This window comes from Anser cygnoides, chromosome 12 (assembly GCF_040182565.1).
Source record: "Anser cygnoides isolate HZ-2024a breed goose chromosome 12, Taihu_goose_T2T_genome, whole genome shotgun sequence".
Taxonomy (NCBI): Eukaryota; Metazoa; Chordata; class Aves; order Anseriformes; family Anatidae; genus Anser; species Anser cygnoides.
Genome location: NC_089884.1, coordinates 20,377,212 through 20,394,375, shown reverse-complemented (window position 1 = coordinate 20,394,375; position 17,164 = coordinate 20,377,212). Strand labels below are relative to the sequence as shown.

At 41.1% G+C, this 17,164-nt stretch overlaps 1 protein-coding gene across 2 annotated transcripts; it reads right to left on the bottom strand.

The window, feature by feature from the left end:
* Positions 1-4,278: 4,278 nt before the first annotated feature.
* CCNE1 (cyclin E1) lies at positions 4,279-17,111 on the bottom strand. 2 transcript variants are annotated; one of them, XM_067004421.1, is made up of 12 exons: positions 16,794-17,111; positions 16,515-16,581; positions 16,309-16,399; positions 15,987-16,055; positions 10,578-10,720; positions 10,365-10,500; positions 9,023-9,169; positions 7,721-7,816; positions 7,221-7,355; positions 7,023-7,134; positions 6,776-6,933; positions 4,279-5,952 (listed from the first exon to the last, which is right to left on the bottom strand). In XM_067004421.1, the coding sequence occupies exons 2-12, from the start codon at positions 16,526-16,528 to the stop codon at positions 5,830-5,832; spliced, it is 1,224 nt and encodes a 407-aa protein (XP_066860522.1). In that variant the 5' UTR covers positions 16,529-16,581; positions 16,794-17,111; the 3' UTR covers positions 4,279-5,829. The 2 variants fall into 2 exon arrangements, with proteins under 2 accessions (XP_066860522.1, XP_066860523.1); XM_067004422.1 differs by having other exon boundaries at positions 16,802-16,818.
* Between the last annotated feature and the right edge of the window lie 53 nt (positions 17,112-17,164).

Here is a 17,164-nt window from a genome sequence, read left to right as displayed (position 1 = left end):
AAACATCCAGGCTTGTTGCTTGCCTCTGTCAGGAAAATTGTTTAGTTCATGATTAAAACAAAAATCATTTCAGTTTCAAGGAATTTTATTATATACAGTTAGTAAACAAAAACACTTCATCATTTGATTTTGCTTTTATAGCTCAAGAGTCCATTAATATATGTAGCTGAATACTGTTTTTTTTTTTTAAACAAAGTGAAGACCAACTGAAATATTGCAAGGCATTAAATGCATTTAGATTTAGAGCACCATTTCCCCACCACAGTTATGAACACTGTCCATAAATCCACTAGCTCCTCCTCTTTCCCAGGTTCATAGAAATCTAATAAACTAAACCCTTGTTTCTGTAGCAAAGCCCAAGACAGAAGTGTAACATTTAAGACTTGCAGTACATCACAGGAATACATGCTGATAAAGTAAATATTTCCTCACTCAACAGAAGAGACAGTCTTGTTGGGTGACTGCAGGCAGTTCTTTACCCCATAGCAGAAGTTGGTGCCTGCATCCAAGTACATGCACCAGTCAGTAGCAGTAAGCCCTTTGTCTCAGGCCTAAGGGCAGAGGATTTTTGCGCTCCTCACATTTAGACAGCAGTCTCTTCAATTCAAACAAGCAGATACTTAAGAACTGAAATGCCTGGGAAGAGGAAGCACAGTTCTACCTGTCGCACATCTGCTGGACAAAGGAATATCGGGGTATGCTCTGTGCATCGCTGTTGCTTGTATCCCAGGCGATCACGTATCTCAAACCAAACAGAAACAAACCTTTCTTTTTTTTTATTTTTATTTTTTCTTTTGAGCAGGCTGGCTGAAGTCTGATGGCCTGTCAGCTCATGCATCTGCTGTGCTGCTAGAGCATGCAGGGACCCTGCACCCTGGCTGGGTGCTTGGAGTGCTGCAGCCGCATCCACCCAGGCCTCGCAACCAAGTGCCAATGACCATTTCCAAACCACTGATGCTACAGCACAGGGCATTGAGCTTTAAAGACTAACAGGAGGAAAGTTTGTTTTGGTTAGTCAGTTTAATAGTAAACCATTGAATTTCATCCTGGAATGTTATTGCAGCCCTGTTGAAACTTCAGAAAAATCAGTACTTCATAAAATACATTTGCCTTCTCGCTATACTTGTTACACAAGAACATACTCAGCTCGGTTAAACAAAAATAGTTTCCAAATACACAGTCAGTCTGCTTCTCTGAATCGCCAGCAGTTTTAGAACCAAAGCACTCTGGGATCAGAAAGTTTTTCCATTCTTCCTTCGTAGCCATTTAATCTAATGTGCCCTCAAACGTACCAGCCTGCAGACTTGAAAACCCTGGTTTTATTCAGTGTACAAACAACACTTCTTCTTCTTCCAATCTCAAACTCACCATGAACAGAAATAAACAGCTTCACATACAAACTTATTCTTTTGTGCTTGGCTTGGACTGATTATTTCAAGAGACTGAAAGAAGACAGATTACACAGTATTGAAATATTCTGCAGTCTTAATTAAATGTTTGATTAAATATAAGTTGTGTCAGTAAAAGACAATTCAAAACTTGAGATGCAGATTTTATACTTTAACAATAAGACCTAATTTGAACCATTTGCAGGTAGGATGGCTGAAAGAGCCAAATCTCCAAAATATTTACTGTTCAAAAACCCAAACCAAATGGCTGTTTCGTGGAGTCATCAACTTCGAAGCACAGAAGTTTCACAGATTTTCAAGAAGTGCTACAATGGCAAGAAATGTACATTAAAGTCTTCACCCCGATTATTAAAGGGTATATACCCTTTACTTCCTGACATCTTACAGATAAAAGTCTGTTACTCCACCTTGGCTTTGTGTAAGCCACCCTTTGCAAGTCTGCAGGCTGGCACAGGTAGTGCAGGGGAGAGGGCAGAGGCAGTGCTGCAGCAAGCAAGCAGGGCTGCTTCCTGACCCAGCATCGTGCAACAGATCCACGCATGGTGATCATGGCACTCGGTGCCAGGGCCCAGGCCCAGCAGGAGAGCTCTCCATCGAGGCTGCAGCAGCTCAGGTCAAGCTGACCTCAACCTTGATAGCAAGGAGATGTGCTTAATTCCCAGCAAATTCAAGGCTAGACAAAATCTGAGTCAACCTGTGTTATTTCACAGTATACCCTGCTGGTATCACCATCTCTCTCCCTCCCATTTATTTATTTATTTATTTATTTATTTATTGGAGGTGACAGGGTTGTGGGGAAGGAAGGTTTGGAAGGGGAATGGATGAGTAATGTGTGATACTTTACATGCATGCCGTTAAATGCCCAGAGGAAGCGCTTTCCCAGAAATAGGAGAGGATTTATACCATCAAACAAGGTAAAGTGGGTCCATCCCATAACAGCCAGTGCATTGCCCATCCCTCCCACCACACCGCATATTGCTCCCCTGACTATTTACCAGTGCACATTTACCTAATCTTGCAGTACCCTCCCTGGGTGCGATTCCCACGGAAGTCTGGAGGAGAGCCTCATGTGGTCTTGGGCAATTCCCAAGCTGAGAACCAACAGGAGATACTGATCTGAGACCTAGAAACTGACAGCCTTGGGCAGATGATCCTACTGTTCTGTAGGAGACAAACCATGCAGGAGAGCTATTTCTGTGAACTACCATTAGATAATTGCAGCATTCTCTGCAACTTAGCATCTAACAAAACCATAGTACTACCTATGCATTTTCATCCTTTCCATTCACCATTGCTCCTGTTTCCCAAGACCAGCTCACAATTACAGCCTCCACTCAATAATTTGGGGCCGTTTCCTTCAATACAATCACAGCTACCACTAACTTTCAAGGGCAATTTTACAGTAGCAGTAAGAGAGAATTAGCACTTTCTTTTCTCTCAAAGTTCCTCCGATGTCCCCAGCTTTCAGACCAAGGTGAGGTTTTGATACATAGTTATGACAAACCTTGCAGGAGGAAGATAATCATATGCCACCTGGGTTAGCACAGAATTCAATTTCTTTTCCAGCATGCTTTACACCAGTCTATAGCTATTAAATGGAGACAGTTTCAAGCCAGAGAATGCACAATAATGCACAGCTGAATTGTTTTCCTGCCATTCCCAAGAGCCTGCGAGCCCCAGGCTCCTGTGCCAGGAGCACGTACTGTCTTCAGTAAGCAGCATCATGTGTTAACCTGGGGGCCTTCTTCCCCTGGATCCTTCCCCCCATCTTTCAGGTAATGTGCTCTAGGTTCAAAGCAGCTTGCAGAAGCATCTTATTTCATGTCAGCTCATCTGCTGCACAAACTTCAGCCCACCTGTAAAACACACTAACCCTTTTTCTCCTGTCTCTTCAGGCAGAGACGCCTACTTGCTTCTGCCCACCCAACAAAAATCCATCTCCAGGCTGATTCATGACTTGAGATAATCTATGAGAATAGGATTCTCAGGCAAAGAAATAGGGATAAAACTTCCTGTTTTTATTTTATTTTTTATAGGGACAATTATTTTCCTGCAATAAGTATTTTCCTTTAAAGAGATCCCCTTAAAAAAACATCCACTGTTCTTCCCCAAAGTGGTTTTTACTCTATAGCAACTAGTGCATAATTTCTTTAAAGCTACCCTAGAAAGCACAGAGACATAAGTATCTACACATAGAGCAATGTTTTAAGAATATTTTGTTTGCGGCTGTGTGAGAAAGGGACAAGAAAATAAATAATACAGTAGGTTAGCCCTCTGGGGAAGTATAGAATCTCTGGTGTGCAGCTGCATTCAGACCTGGAAAGCTCCAAGCCAAGATCTCCACACACTGAACAGACCATTTTCACAGAAATAAAGCAAGTTGACCTTTGAGGGGAGTGGAAAGAAGTTATCATATTAGCAGGATTAACATCTAAATTGGAGATATGATTTAAAGAGGCCAGTTACGTGAAGAATTTTAACTGTTTAGCAAATAGTTTTCCCACACGGCCCAGAGAACAAGGAATAGATATTGACTAGAAAGTTCTATTTTAGCTTAAACTAAAAGTTAGCATTCATAACTGTGACACTATTATAGTTATTTTATTGAAGTTAAAAGTAATAAAGTGTAATTCTCGTTTATAAGGAGTCAGTTTAAAAACGACTTTATAAAAAAACACTTTATAAACTTTATAAAAAAAAACAAAAACATGGACCTTCAACTAAGCACAGAAGTAACAGAAGAACTAGTACTGAAGTCCCAGGAAGAGGTCCTCCCTGCCTCCCCCCCAGGGTTTTGAATTCTAAATGTAAGGACAAGTACCAAAATGTGTCCTGACAACTCCTCCACTGTTACAAACACTTTTGATAGTGAACAAATATAAAATTCCTTTGTCTAGGACATATAGTACTCTGAAAAAATGAAAACTTCTCTGAACCAGCAAACTTGTTGAGCTAACATTTACACTTGATCACATAACATCACTTATAACCATTTGTTACAAGGAAAAACAAAACAGCAGCACCAAATAATTCACTTACTATTAGTTACAGTAGGCATTTTTATTACATCAGAGCTTTAACATTTATCAGAATACTGGGTCAGGTAGAAGGGAAAGGGAGAATAACTTAAAAAAGCAGCCTCGGTGGAAACTAGCATTTAGAAAAGTTAACCATCAGCAGAGTAGGAGCTTCCAGATATACAAATGTTCTAGCATCTACACAATCTACAGGACATGGTGAACTCTAGTAGTCTCACAGATGTTTTCAGTGTTGTTGAACAGTCCTTCAAAGCAAACATCATAAGAAAAACAAGCAACCATTTTTACATCTATTTCCCTTTTCTTCAGAAACATGACTTTCCAGAAATGGTCTTACTATGAATTCTCAGATGTTACAAAGATTAAGGACAACACTTCCTATGAAACTGTAGATTAAAAGGCACACAACATTCAGATTTGAAATTTGCACAAGTGACTAATTGTCAAAGAATATGCTGAAATCCCAAAGTTTAAGTAATTGTTTTCTTTAAACGTAAGCTTCTTTCCTACTGATCACTTCTTGCTATTAAGTACAACGATCCTGACACACTGATTCAAGAAGTTCCCAACACATTTGTCATTAGCATGTGTTGGGGAAGGATTCCCCATATACTTGTCATACTTATTATCCCCTCTAGTCATTTGCAACTGAATAAGGAAAATCTAACTAGCCCAACATGAAAATTTTATCTTTAGTATCCAAAAATGATGCTTTCATTGGTAAGCCAGTAGTGGTAAATAAATAAAGTGATAGTTACTATATTCTTTGCACCCAACTCCCACGCTACTAGTGGTCACAGTCTGAAAAATCTTAGCTGACCATAATTAAAAGAAAAATAGGAATATACATAAAACCAGCTGTCTTAGACAGCATTTTTATTAAAAATGGATACACAGAGACATAGCAGCATTTACAATAAAGAGTTTTTAAAAAGGCATCAGGTTGTAAGCCAACCATTTGAAAAAAAGGCTTTGAAATGTAGTCTTCCACAGTACATTTTGCCCATATGTCAATAGGGAACAGTATAACTGCCAATTACCCAAAGGACAAACAGGCACAGACACAGTAACTTATCTAAATTTCAAGCCCTTTTTCTGAATAGTTGGTCACATCAAGCATCACCCTCCATAGCAGCATTTGGAGCACTCTTCGGTGTGCTTTTAAGTGGCTGGTGTACTTGATCCATTTCTTTAAAATATTTTAACGTTCAATAAAAATATTCCAAATAGAAAAAAATCTTCTGTCATGAAAAAGGCAAGGTTTCCTTTTCAGATTCCATAAAAGCTTATGAACTTCACTGGCAGCCTTTCCATAATGGAGCAGAAGTTAGAACCAGCAGAACAGGCACTTCAGCAAAATTGTCTGTCAACAGTTTGTATAGTCACATCTGCTTCAGTCCGGCAGACTGTTTCTTACTACTTTGTGGTGGTGTAAGGACCCCAGTGGGAAAAGGTGAAGTCCTATTTTGCTCAGCCAATATGGCTTGTTTTGCTTGAGCTTTGTCCTGAAAGCACAGAAAAAGGGAGAAAAAAATCTTTACTTTGCTATATCAATGCAACAGATTAATATAATTCTGTGTTTTATAACTTCATATGTTAGCAATCTGGAAATGCATATATACTAGTAACTGATAAAAACATGCAATACACAATAGCCAGTGAATGAGCCCCAAGAGATTAATATTAACTTTTGGAATCTGATGGTCAGCATTATAGTATTTGTATTTTCAAGACAGCTAAATTTAGAAGCCACTGAACAGTAAGAGGTTTAACTTCTACTACAATTAAATAACCTAAATATGAAAAAAAGCCTGATTGTTTAGATTAGGTAGATTAAAAGGCATGATTGTTGGACACGATTTTGATCTTTTGCAAGTTTCTCAAATTAAGAACCACTATTGCTCAACTTCTTGTCAACCACCGTCACATAGCAGCCCCACAAGATCAGTCTCAAATGATCAGTCTTTATTTTCATTTTTTCATCAGATAAGGTTTTATTTCCCATTTTTCCTATAGAGAAAGGTCTAATACACAATATTTGAAGTACCCCAGTGGGCAGAAATATGCTTCCCATTTCTAGGGTAATTATTTGTCCTTCGAGATGAGGCTGAAATCATGATCACCTTTTTGTACTAAACACTGCAAGTCAGGTCTCTTCCCCTGTAATTCTGCAGCCAGAGTACCACCTTATGTCTTTTACCATCTGCACACACACACAGTCTCAATCTGATAATGCTTCACTTGAACTTACTGTATGTTCTAACCAAAGAAGAAACAAGATTTAGGAGATTTTAAGACAGTTTCTGTCTTCATTGTGCACATACGTACCAGCAAATCCAAGCTGTTTATGTGCGTCTGTATATTGTGCAAGTCTTCAGGAGCTATACCTCTAAAGTGTTTGAGTTTGGAGCTTCCTACTTCCCGTATAGCCATAGCAAATGGAACCATCCATTTTACGCATTCCTCTATCTCACACCATTCATAACCTGGAAGACAAGACACATGCTTATCCGCCTGAATTAAGGCTTATATTTGAAAATAAATTAGACTGTCTGTAAATACCAGCGTTACATACCTGAAACTTTCTGCATCAACTCAGATGAAGAGAAGTGGTACAAAGCAGAAGCTGCAAGTACACCATATGTATATTCCAAGCAGCCAATATCCAGCACACAGAGATCCAAGAGCTACAAGACGACAGATGTTTAATAAGTCTATTGCAGAACAACTTTTTTCAGATGAAAGAGCATTTGAAGGATGAAATCAGCCTTACCTCTGCTATTTGTACAAATATTTGTTGTGGATATTGTCGCAACAATACCTCATAAAGCTCATTTAAATACGCAACTTGCATGTAAATGTTTAGCCATGATACAACTGTCAATGGATTTAAGTTCCAATTAAGAGCCTGAAACAGTAGACATACACAAGACTTCAGTATTAGTAAAGAACTCATAACTTAGACCATGCAACTTTATTTACTCTACATAGAAAACTGTGATTCCAGCTGGTCAAGGCATCTTTGGAACATGCCCATCTAACCCTCTCCCGTACATCCTCCTATTGACAGGGCTGATGAACAATTACTTCTGTTAAATATTCATATATTGGTGGATACTTTAAATCACTTGTTACCTAGAAGACACTATTTTTGAATTAGAAATTGAATCTCTTACCAGCACTTAGGATTAACTGAGACTCTCTGCTTTTAGTTGATTATGCTATGCCTTTTTAAAAACCTAAAGCAGAACTAATTCCACTTAGAAATATTACCTTCATAATGATCAATTCCATACTGAGGATTTCATCTTCTGTACAAGCTCCATCTGTAACATAGGCAAACTGGTGCAACTTTGGTGGATAAATTTCCTGAGAGATAGGAGATCAAGCATTCAATATGAGGAATAGTTTGTAACTAGTCCCATGGGTTAAAAAGCAGAACAACCCACTGCCACTTCAGCATTTCAAGACAGATGGGGAAAAAAAAGAACCAACCTCCCCATCCTAACTCATTGTTCTCCTTAGCCTTTAATATACATAGACTTATTTTTTAACCTTTCTGCCCCTAGTCTTCATCTTTCACTTCTGATGGATCAGTACAGCACTCATTGTTCGACTATAGCATCACTGAGGTGGTATCATAATTGACATTGAGATTTATTATTTTTAAATACACCCTTTTATCCTTTGTGTTGTGTAGCTCTAATGGTCATAGACACTTGTATACCTACCAGGGTGTACAACCTTATAAAAACTGTTTGACTAACAACCTCAGGTCTTGCAAGTTGCAGACCAATACCAATTACCAATAGAAGCTCCAGTGGACAGTTAAAGGCAGTAGCTGTATCAATGCAACCACTACCCTTATTAGATTTTCCACATTAAGGTTACTGCTAACACAGAAGCTGAGATATATTGCTGGTCCAAGGTTAGCTTCAAAAGATACTGCATGGATTGGAACAGATCACACAACTCCTCAAATCCTACCATTAGAACTGAGCTGCTTTTTAACCTGAGGAGACAACTTGGCCTAACTGCTCAACAAGTGTAAGGTTCACCTTAAACAGAGTTCACTAATGAAGTCTAATGGTTTAGAAGCAAAATACTTTGTGCTTAAGAATAGACTGAATGAATATGCCTCTTAGAAGACAGAGTGAGAACTTAAAAATTGCTATTTTAGTTGTTCAATTTGTTCCAGTAAACACGGAATAACTTAGACTATATTATCTGGTAGATACTCCACTGACAGTAGAATTGCAACAAGTGGTCTCTGTACAGAGCAGCCAGCCAAAAATTCATTTAGCAACAACAATTAAAAACATTAGATTTATCCTAACACTGAAGAAACTATTCTTTTAGGATTAAAGATAGATAATGCGATGTTAGCTAGTCTTAACTTTAACCACTTCTAAAATTTAGGAGGAATTCTGAAAATAATTTTTTTTTTGTCTCCCACTCAAATCATAGCATCAAGCTCCATAAAGCTTGCCAAAATGCATCTAGTGTGTAATAAGTCTGCTGTCTATCCATTTACTTTTTTTTTTTTTTTTTTAGGTAAAAGCTGGAGATACTTACCTCAAGCTTTGCTGCTATGAATAAAGAAGAGATCCCAATAAGCTGTAATAGTGTTTTTACAACATTCTGTTGCGTTGCCATAAACCGATCAAAGAAATCTTGTGCTAAATAAAAAGTTTCTCTATGAAGCTTGTAGACTTCACAAACCTAGAGAGATATCAGAGGTTAAAAAGGTCAAAAACAGTGTTAGAGAGTCAAAAGCAGATGCATTAAAAAAATCCAAGACCTAGACATAAAATTCATATTAGGTTTCTGCTTCACTGATACTGAGAACTAACAAGTTCACTAAGAGGAGAAGCTAAGCAATTTCCTTTGACTCACGAGACAACTGCCACTACAGTAACTCCTCAAAAAAACACAGATTAGAGTGAAAGCCCTTTTAAGAAACACACGTGTTCTAATAATGTCAGAACTGCAGTTCCTCATATTCACTAACATGCATCACTCCAACACCTTAAAAGAGAAAATTCTCACAACTGCTTTAGAATGAAGAACAGAGACTATGTCAGCAAGTCATTCAAGCAGCAAAAAAAAAAAAAACAACTCCCATACAGACAGTGGGGTTGCAGTACATTCTACAAGTCAGTAACAGATAAAGGCTCCCCAGAGAACTTAGAGCAGCCTACCTAAAGGAGGCCTACAAGAATGCTGGAGAGGGATTATTTATCAGGGAGTGCAGGGGTAATGCACTCAGGGGAGGACAAGGGGTAATGTCCTTAAGCTAAAAGAGGGTAGATTTGAGATTAGATATAGGGAAGAAATTCTTTACTCAGAGGGTGGTGAGGCACTGGAACAGGTTGCCCAGAACAGTTGTTGACCCATCCCCAGAAAAAGTTCAAGGCCAGACAGGATGGGGCTTTGGGCAACCTGGTCTAGTGGAAGGTGTCCCTGCCCATGGAAGGGAGGTTGAAACTAGATGGTCTGTACAGTCCCTTCCAAGCCAAACCACTCTATGATTCTATGTTGTGAGATGCATCTGGTCTCTAATGCAACACCCCTTCCTTCTTACAGTAACTTGCATAATCATCTGTGCAGGTTTTCTCTGCAGCATGAACTTAAAAAGCTTACATTGGAGAGCGTTAGGGACTAATTGATTATTATACACTGTTAATCTAAATGAATATCAGAATACATTGTCAGTTCATGCACCGTCAACTCAATTCACTGTGTGTATACATAAATATATGTTTTGTAATTTGGTGCTATTCATTGATGAACTTAAGATGACGACAAGTGTCTAGTGATAATGGATTATCCAAAGATCACGAACAGTAGTCATGGCAGTTACAGCATACTTCAGCAAAAGCTCATTTGAAATACTCACAAGCACAGAAAAACTCACCTCCATTAGCCAGTCTAGAAGAATTGTTCGCATTTTAGGTTGCAGGAGAGGGTGCCTTTGCATATAAAGTTTATCCCTCACATATGTATCCTCTTTGTTTATCATGTTTTTCCATACATCATCTCTGTTGGCCCAGCTAAGACAGAGGAATATGTTTAGTCTCAAGTCATAAGACAAAAAGACAGACAAGCAGTAGCAAAACAGCAGACTTACCCCAGAACTGGTAATGGTGAAGCTCTAGTTGGAGCAACATTTAGATGTATGAAGTGAGAGTAATCAACACCAACTGGATCATCATCTTTATCTGGAGTAGGAATCAGCATATGGGGATCTTTGTTAATGTTATTCCAGGACGGCTATTAAATGAGAGAAAAGATTTTACACTATGACTTTAAAATAATAATTTTAGCTACAAATAGATGATAGATGTTGGAAAGAAACTATGACAGAAACCGTGATTAATTCTTTAAACTGTACAGAATCACAGAGGCTGAAAGGGAATTTTGGAAGTCATCTTGCCCAGTGCTCCTACTGAAGCAGGGCTATCTACAGCAGGTTGCTCGGGAACACATTCAGACACCTTTTGAGTATCTCCAAGGAGAAAGACTCCACAGTCTCTCTGTGCAACCTGTTCTAGTGCTCTGGTCACCTACACAGTAGAAAAGAATTTCCTGAAGTTCAGACAGAACCTCCTGCATTTTATTTTGTGCCCATTGCCTCTCGTCTTGGAGACAGGCTCTTTTCAGTGGTGCCCAGAGACATCTTATTGTATCTTCCCTTAGGTATTTATATACATTGACAAAATCCTCCCTGAGCCTTCTGTTCTCCAGGCAGAAGGGTCCCATCTCTCTCAGCCTTTAAGAGAGATGTTCCAGTCCCTTAATTATCTTAGGGAGCCTTCCCTGGACTCTCACCAGTACTCATCTAGTTATGAGTCTCCCTTGTAACAGGGAGCCCAGAACTGGACACAGGACTCTAGTGGAGCAGAAAGGTGTTGCTCATTTTCACAGCAAAGTTTGCAACTAAATCTGAAGAACATTTATCTTGTTTTGCTTTTGAAGGACCATAACTATACTGTGGAAGGATATTTAAGACAGTGTCTTGTATTGTCATGTCACATTTTGCCTTCAGGTAAAGAATAAGCAGATGCAACTTGAAAATCTAATTTCTGATTGTAATTATACAAATACAAGGTCAGAACTTCTGGTAAGCAATACGTAGGCAGAATGCCTGAAGTTCTTGGTTCCCTGTGAAACATCCTTGACAATGAACACAGCAAAACAGTAGTTTATAGAACTTTCCTTTTACTTATTCTTTGTGTAGTGTTATGTTGTTAAAAAATAAAACACTTCAGTTGATCAAATTGTTTCATGAATAAAGCAAGTACATGTTAAGCAACTGCCACTAAAGCATCAATTCAACCATTTCACATAGAGAATTTTGCCAAGGCCTGCAAACATCAGACATCAGAACCTATCATAGCCTTTTTCTCTGATTTGGACCAGAATGTACATTGAGTTACTTTCCTCCTGGCTAACGTTGTTAAAGAAGCCATGGGTATGCACTTTTCACATTTCCCCAGAAAAATACTATTTCTTTTATTTCACTGTAGACTGCAAAGCCAGCCCCATTTCACCATGCATAAGCAAGTCAAAACTCAGCATTTCTCTTTAAGTGTAAAAGTCAGCCATCTTGCTGCAGTGATCTATTCTGCAGCAATAAAAGGACAGAAATCCTTAACAATATTCCTAATATACTCCATTAAAAAAATAAGGAATCTTTAAGATGTCAGCAAGCAAAACGCTCTACCTGAAATTTTGCCCCTCTCAAAGAAGCTTCCACACCTCATTTTTGCCCTGTCCTTGCTACAAGTGACATCACTTTCCAACAAAATGGCTACCTCCTAGCACCAGCTTCAGAAACAGAAACCACTGACTTCAGAAATGAAAGCCACAGTTCACTCATAGTTATGACTGATTTATACCGTGAGATAGATAGGTAGTTCAATCTCTTGGATTTCTACGTTCAAACATAGCATAGCTACATACTACCCAATAGTATGTAGCCCATAGCTACATACTCACCCAATTCCGTAATTTAATTTAGGCGGCATAGAAGGGAAAAAGACAGAGTAGAATCTTTATCATAAAAATGTAAGATTTCTTATGAACTTAAATTTGAATAAGTGTCACATTAGCATTGCTTTAAGTTAATTTTTGCCCTCCCTCACAGCTAGACTTTAGACACACTTTGTCCTCCCAGCTGCATGACAAGCCCAGCTGCCAACAGCTTTTGGAGAAGCACTGTCTTATCAGTTAATCAGCAAACCAACAGAAAAGCCGTAAATTATAATATTTAAAGGTATCTACTACACCAGTAATATGTAAAATAAATGGGTTTTGCTCCACAGAGTTCTTTACCAAAGTAGATATCACACATACTACAAGGAAACAACAATGGCAATTGATTTAAGAGAGATTTCACTACTCACAATCTTCTATAAGGAAACAAATCAGGGTTCAAGAGCCTCTTAGATGTTTTGAGAAGTGAAAACAAAGATACTAGATTGCATAGGAGTGGGAAAGGTCTGTTGGTCTCACTCCAAAAAATAGCATCTTAACAGACATCAATATCAACTACTAGACTGCAGCCTTACTTTGCCCATCAGAAACAGTAAGAGCTATAATTCGAGCCATTTTTCACTCACAGGAAGCATTAGAGGTTGAAGCATAGGGCTTTTCTTTGCCATTAGAAAGGGATTCCAGAAGTATCAAAAAAAGAGGAGAGAAAAGAATAACTCACATAATTAGATTGTTCCCATTCTTTTTGAATAGCACAGGAGATTCTGGTACTTTTAATTTTCAAAATGGTCTGAATATCATCCTGCCCTACATTAGGCCAACGTCAAGCTCTCAATTTGGATATGGTTAGCATTGCTAACATGCTTGTTCAAAGATTTGTGGTGTCGTCCCCCCCCCCCCCCCCCCCCCCCGTTCATAGAATCTTTTAAAGAATCTTTTCAGGAGATATTTTTCAAATCAGTTAGAACATTCTGACAACAGTAAGACTGGATTCTGGAAAAATATCTAGTGAGAAACTGATCAAAACTATTTCTGGAAAGTTTGCTCTGTCTCCTAACTCAAAGCATTAGCTAGTTCCATCTCAAGACTTCTTACCACTTCTAGTTTCCATTCTCCACTCTAGATTGGGGAGACCATGTTCTTTGAATCATAATTGCATGGATTACTCTAATCTAGTTAGATGAATTTTGTTTTACACAGAGCCTTGGAAGTGCATGTGTCCACAGAAAGCAGCCAGAATTAATATGAGAATTGCTAGTAGAATTACAGCAGTGCCACTTCTGTGAAATCAAACACAGAATTTATGCAATATTCTGCTGTCACAAACCTGATGATATAGCCACCCTTTCATCACATAAAGGGTAACGGCATCCTAATTAAGAACTCAGGCCTTATGTTCAACAGAAGCAAACTAATGAATTGACTATGAAGATGCCGTCAAGTGGAATGTGACTATGATATTTTGCCTTATGTATAACCTAGTGTCAGTAAACAATTTATTTAATGTAGAAGTCATGTGGTATATGCTGCAGTGGATTTATAGCTACTTGCATTTTAGAATTGTTGTGCCTCAACAGAATAACTACCTCACTGGCTATCATACAAGCCTGCTATACTGCTGCTGGAACCATAAACATATTCTCATTAGTGGCCCATGGCAATTTGTATCAGAGAATAGCTTGTGTCCCACCATAGACTGAAGAGCTGCTGCTGTGCAGCCAAATGTTAGCTTTTTCAAACAGATCTGTAACAATCTGGCTACTTTGTCACAACAAAAAAACTCCTCTATGTAGGGCCTGATACACAGGTATCCATTTTTATCTGTTTTACAGAACCAAAGAGCCAAATTCCCACCAGTATCCTATGCATAACTTGAGAAATTCCTAAATAAATATTTTGGACATCAATTACTTAAATTACCTACATTTCAATATACCAGTTATTCCTGAAAATAACATTTAATAGCAGCACACAAAAAAAAAAGCAAAAAAAAACCCACAAAATTGGAAATCTCTACTTTAAAAGTTGAAGATCGATATATGCAAAATATATTTCAAGTTTCTTTCCACCATTTTCCTGGATTGGGTCCACAATATTTTTTTTTTTTTAACAATACCTTATTATTATGCAATAAACACATATGAGAAGCCTTTGCTCAGCCCAAACAGAATGAATCTTTTGGTAAAGAACTGTGGTGAAGGACAGACAGCTCTTCCTTGTCAGAAGTGAGAAATTAGTTTAATATACTGCACAAAAGAAAGACAGAAGGGAAGGAGAGATCCCCTCATTAAATGCTCACCATTTGAGCCCTGCTTAATATGTTGACTGATAACTAGTATACGCAGTTGCAACAAGCAGAGGCCATTCCAAACAATGATGCCCATCTGTTATGGTAGCACTTTAGTCTTAGAATTTCCAGCTGCCACTTCTGGTTAGATGTGCCACATTATGCATAGCCTTGCGTACCAAATGAGTATGGTCTGTACTCCCTGATCATGACTTTTGCAGCTTAAGTATCACTCTGCATGTGCATTAACTGGCTGAAGTCCTAGCGACAGAGTGAGCAAGCATGTGTGTACACACAGGAAGAAAAAAAAATGGAATAAAACTACTTCAGAAAGTAGGCTAATCTTGCTCTTTTATTTAGAGCACGCATCTCAATATACGAATGCATCATGCTTCCAACACCGTATACCAACATAGTCATCCAATATAAATACCAATATCCAGAGCATGTCAGATTTGAAGAATATTAAAAGGGCACTTAAGGGAGTTAGAGGATGCTAGTGGAGTCCATTTTGACTTTGTCACTCAGAACATTCTGTGTCCTATTTGGAAAGACTGGCCCTGGTCACTACTAACCTCCGCTGAGTGGCCTGATTTAAGTCCTTTAGCCACAGCTTAAGCGGCTTTCTAAAAGTTATCCACAGAAAAATTAAGCCTACTTCACCACCACAGTAGCATCTGATAGCACAAGCCTCAAGGTTCTAATCATGAACTTCTAGTACTCTGTCAGCCTCATAAAGACACTTGCCAATGGGAACAGAGCTGACTGTGAAAGGAACAAGTGATCTTTCCTCTCTCCCAGGTGATTTGTAAGCATAGACACAGCTGCAAAAAGACCAGTCTAAAACATGACTCAGTTTGTGTGCTAAAATGCCTCATGCTTCGGCCTGCAAGATACGGTACATAAGAAAAGCACCATATACCTGCAGGTCTCTAAATAAGAGAATGTGGAGTCCCATCATGTGGAACTAAATGCATATGAAGGCTTTTGTAAGGTGCACTCCCGGGACAGCTGGGAGTGTTAATGTACGGGTTTAGGCCAATACAGGTCTTGTCTCTTGCAGACTCCAAAGCTGCATGAACTGAAGTGTTTTGTGTTCTTCATCAGCCAGGGTTGGTAGCCCTCTTGGCCACTGCAATACAGCACATGGTAGTTGCATATCTGTGGCATTGTGCTCACAGTATTAATGTACTGCAAAATAACACTAGAGTTAAGTGAGAATGCAGGAGCATGACCTAAGGCCAAATCAGTTACCTGGTTTTCATATTGCTTTTTTCTATTCATTTCCATTTGGGCAATTTCTTCATCAGGATCCTGTAAGAACTACAAAAAGAAATATACAGTATTAGGAGCAGAAACCATGGGACAAACCACCATCCACTGCTGCAACACACACCCAGATCCTTTGGGACCACAGCCCTGTGACAGACCACCCCTCGAGCACCCCAACCACCACATGGTCGCCAGCCACCCAACAGAAGGACGCAGGAGCCCACAGACCAGGGCACACCGCTGGGCAGGAGCTGGCCTGCGAGGGCCAGGGCGAGCCATGCTTCCTGCCCCGGCCTGCACTCACCGTGGCCACATCAGCTTTCCTCTTGCGGGCTCGCATGGCACCCTCAGCACCCCCTTCCCCCTTGGCGGGGGCCTTCTCCTCCGCGAAGTCGCTGCCAAGAAACAAGAAGTAGAAGGAGCCCGGCCGCGGGGAGCCTCCTCCCAGGTTCGCCTAATGGAGACTTCGGCCTAGGCAGCCCCAGCCCCGCGCGGGCCGGGCAGACTCACCTCTCCCGCCGCATGGTGCCTTGCCTGGGTCGGGCCGGGCCGGGCCGAGGCGAGGCGAGCAGCGGCCCTGCGAGGGGACGGGAGGGAGCCGTGAGGGCAGGGGCCACGAGGGCAGGGGCCGGTAGGGAGCCGCCGCGCAGGCCTCCGCCAACCGGGCCCTAGCCCTCACAAAGGGCCGCGCAAAGGCCCGGCGGCGGGGCGGGAGGCTGCGGCCGGGCACCCCGGGGGGGCGGCGGGGCACCCCCGGCCGCTCCTTCCCTGCCTCCGTCCCTCACCCACCCACCCACCCGCGGCGGCCGCCCGGGAGCTCGGCGGCGCCCGCCCGGCGGCAGGGCGCTGGGGCAGGGCGGGAGCGCGGCGCGGGCGGGCTCCGCTGGGCGCCTCCTGCCTCACAGCGCGGCCGCTCCCGTCCCTGCGCACAGCGCGGCCGGCGCCGAGCGGGACATTTAAACGCGCGGCTGCGGGGCCGCCTCTCCGCCCGCCCGCACACGTGGCCCCGCGCCCAGACACCGGGGGACGGCGCCCGGCCGGGGCGGGGTCTGCGGGGGGTGCCGCTCCGCCACCGCCGCCGGGTCCCGGGGGTGCGGGCTGCGGGGCCGGGCCGGCGGGGCGGGACCGCGGGGCGGGCCGGAGCGCCGCGGCCGCGGGGG

Coding starts and splice junctions, on each gene's coding strand:
- CCNE1 (XM_067004421.1), bottom strand. Junction 10,501..10,577: donor TCACCATTACCAGTTCTGGG/GTAAGTCTGCTG, acceptor CCTCTGTCTTAG/CTGGGCCAACAGAGATGATG. Junction 7,817..9,022: donor TCATAGCAGCAAAGCTTGAG/GTAAGTATCTCC, acceptor CCTATCTCTCAG/GAAATTTATCCACCAAAGTT.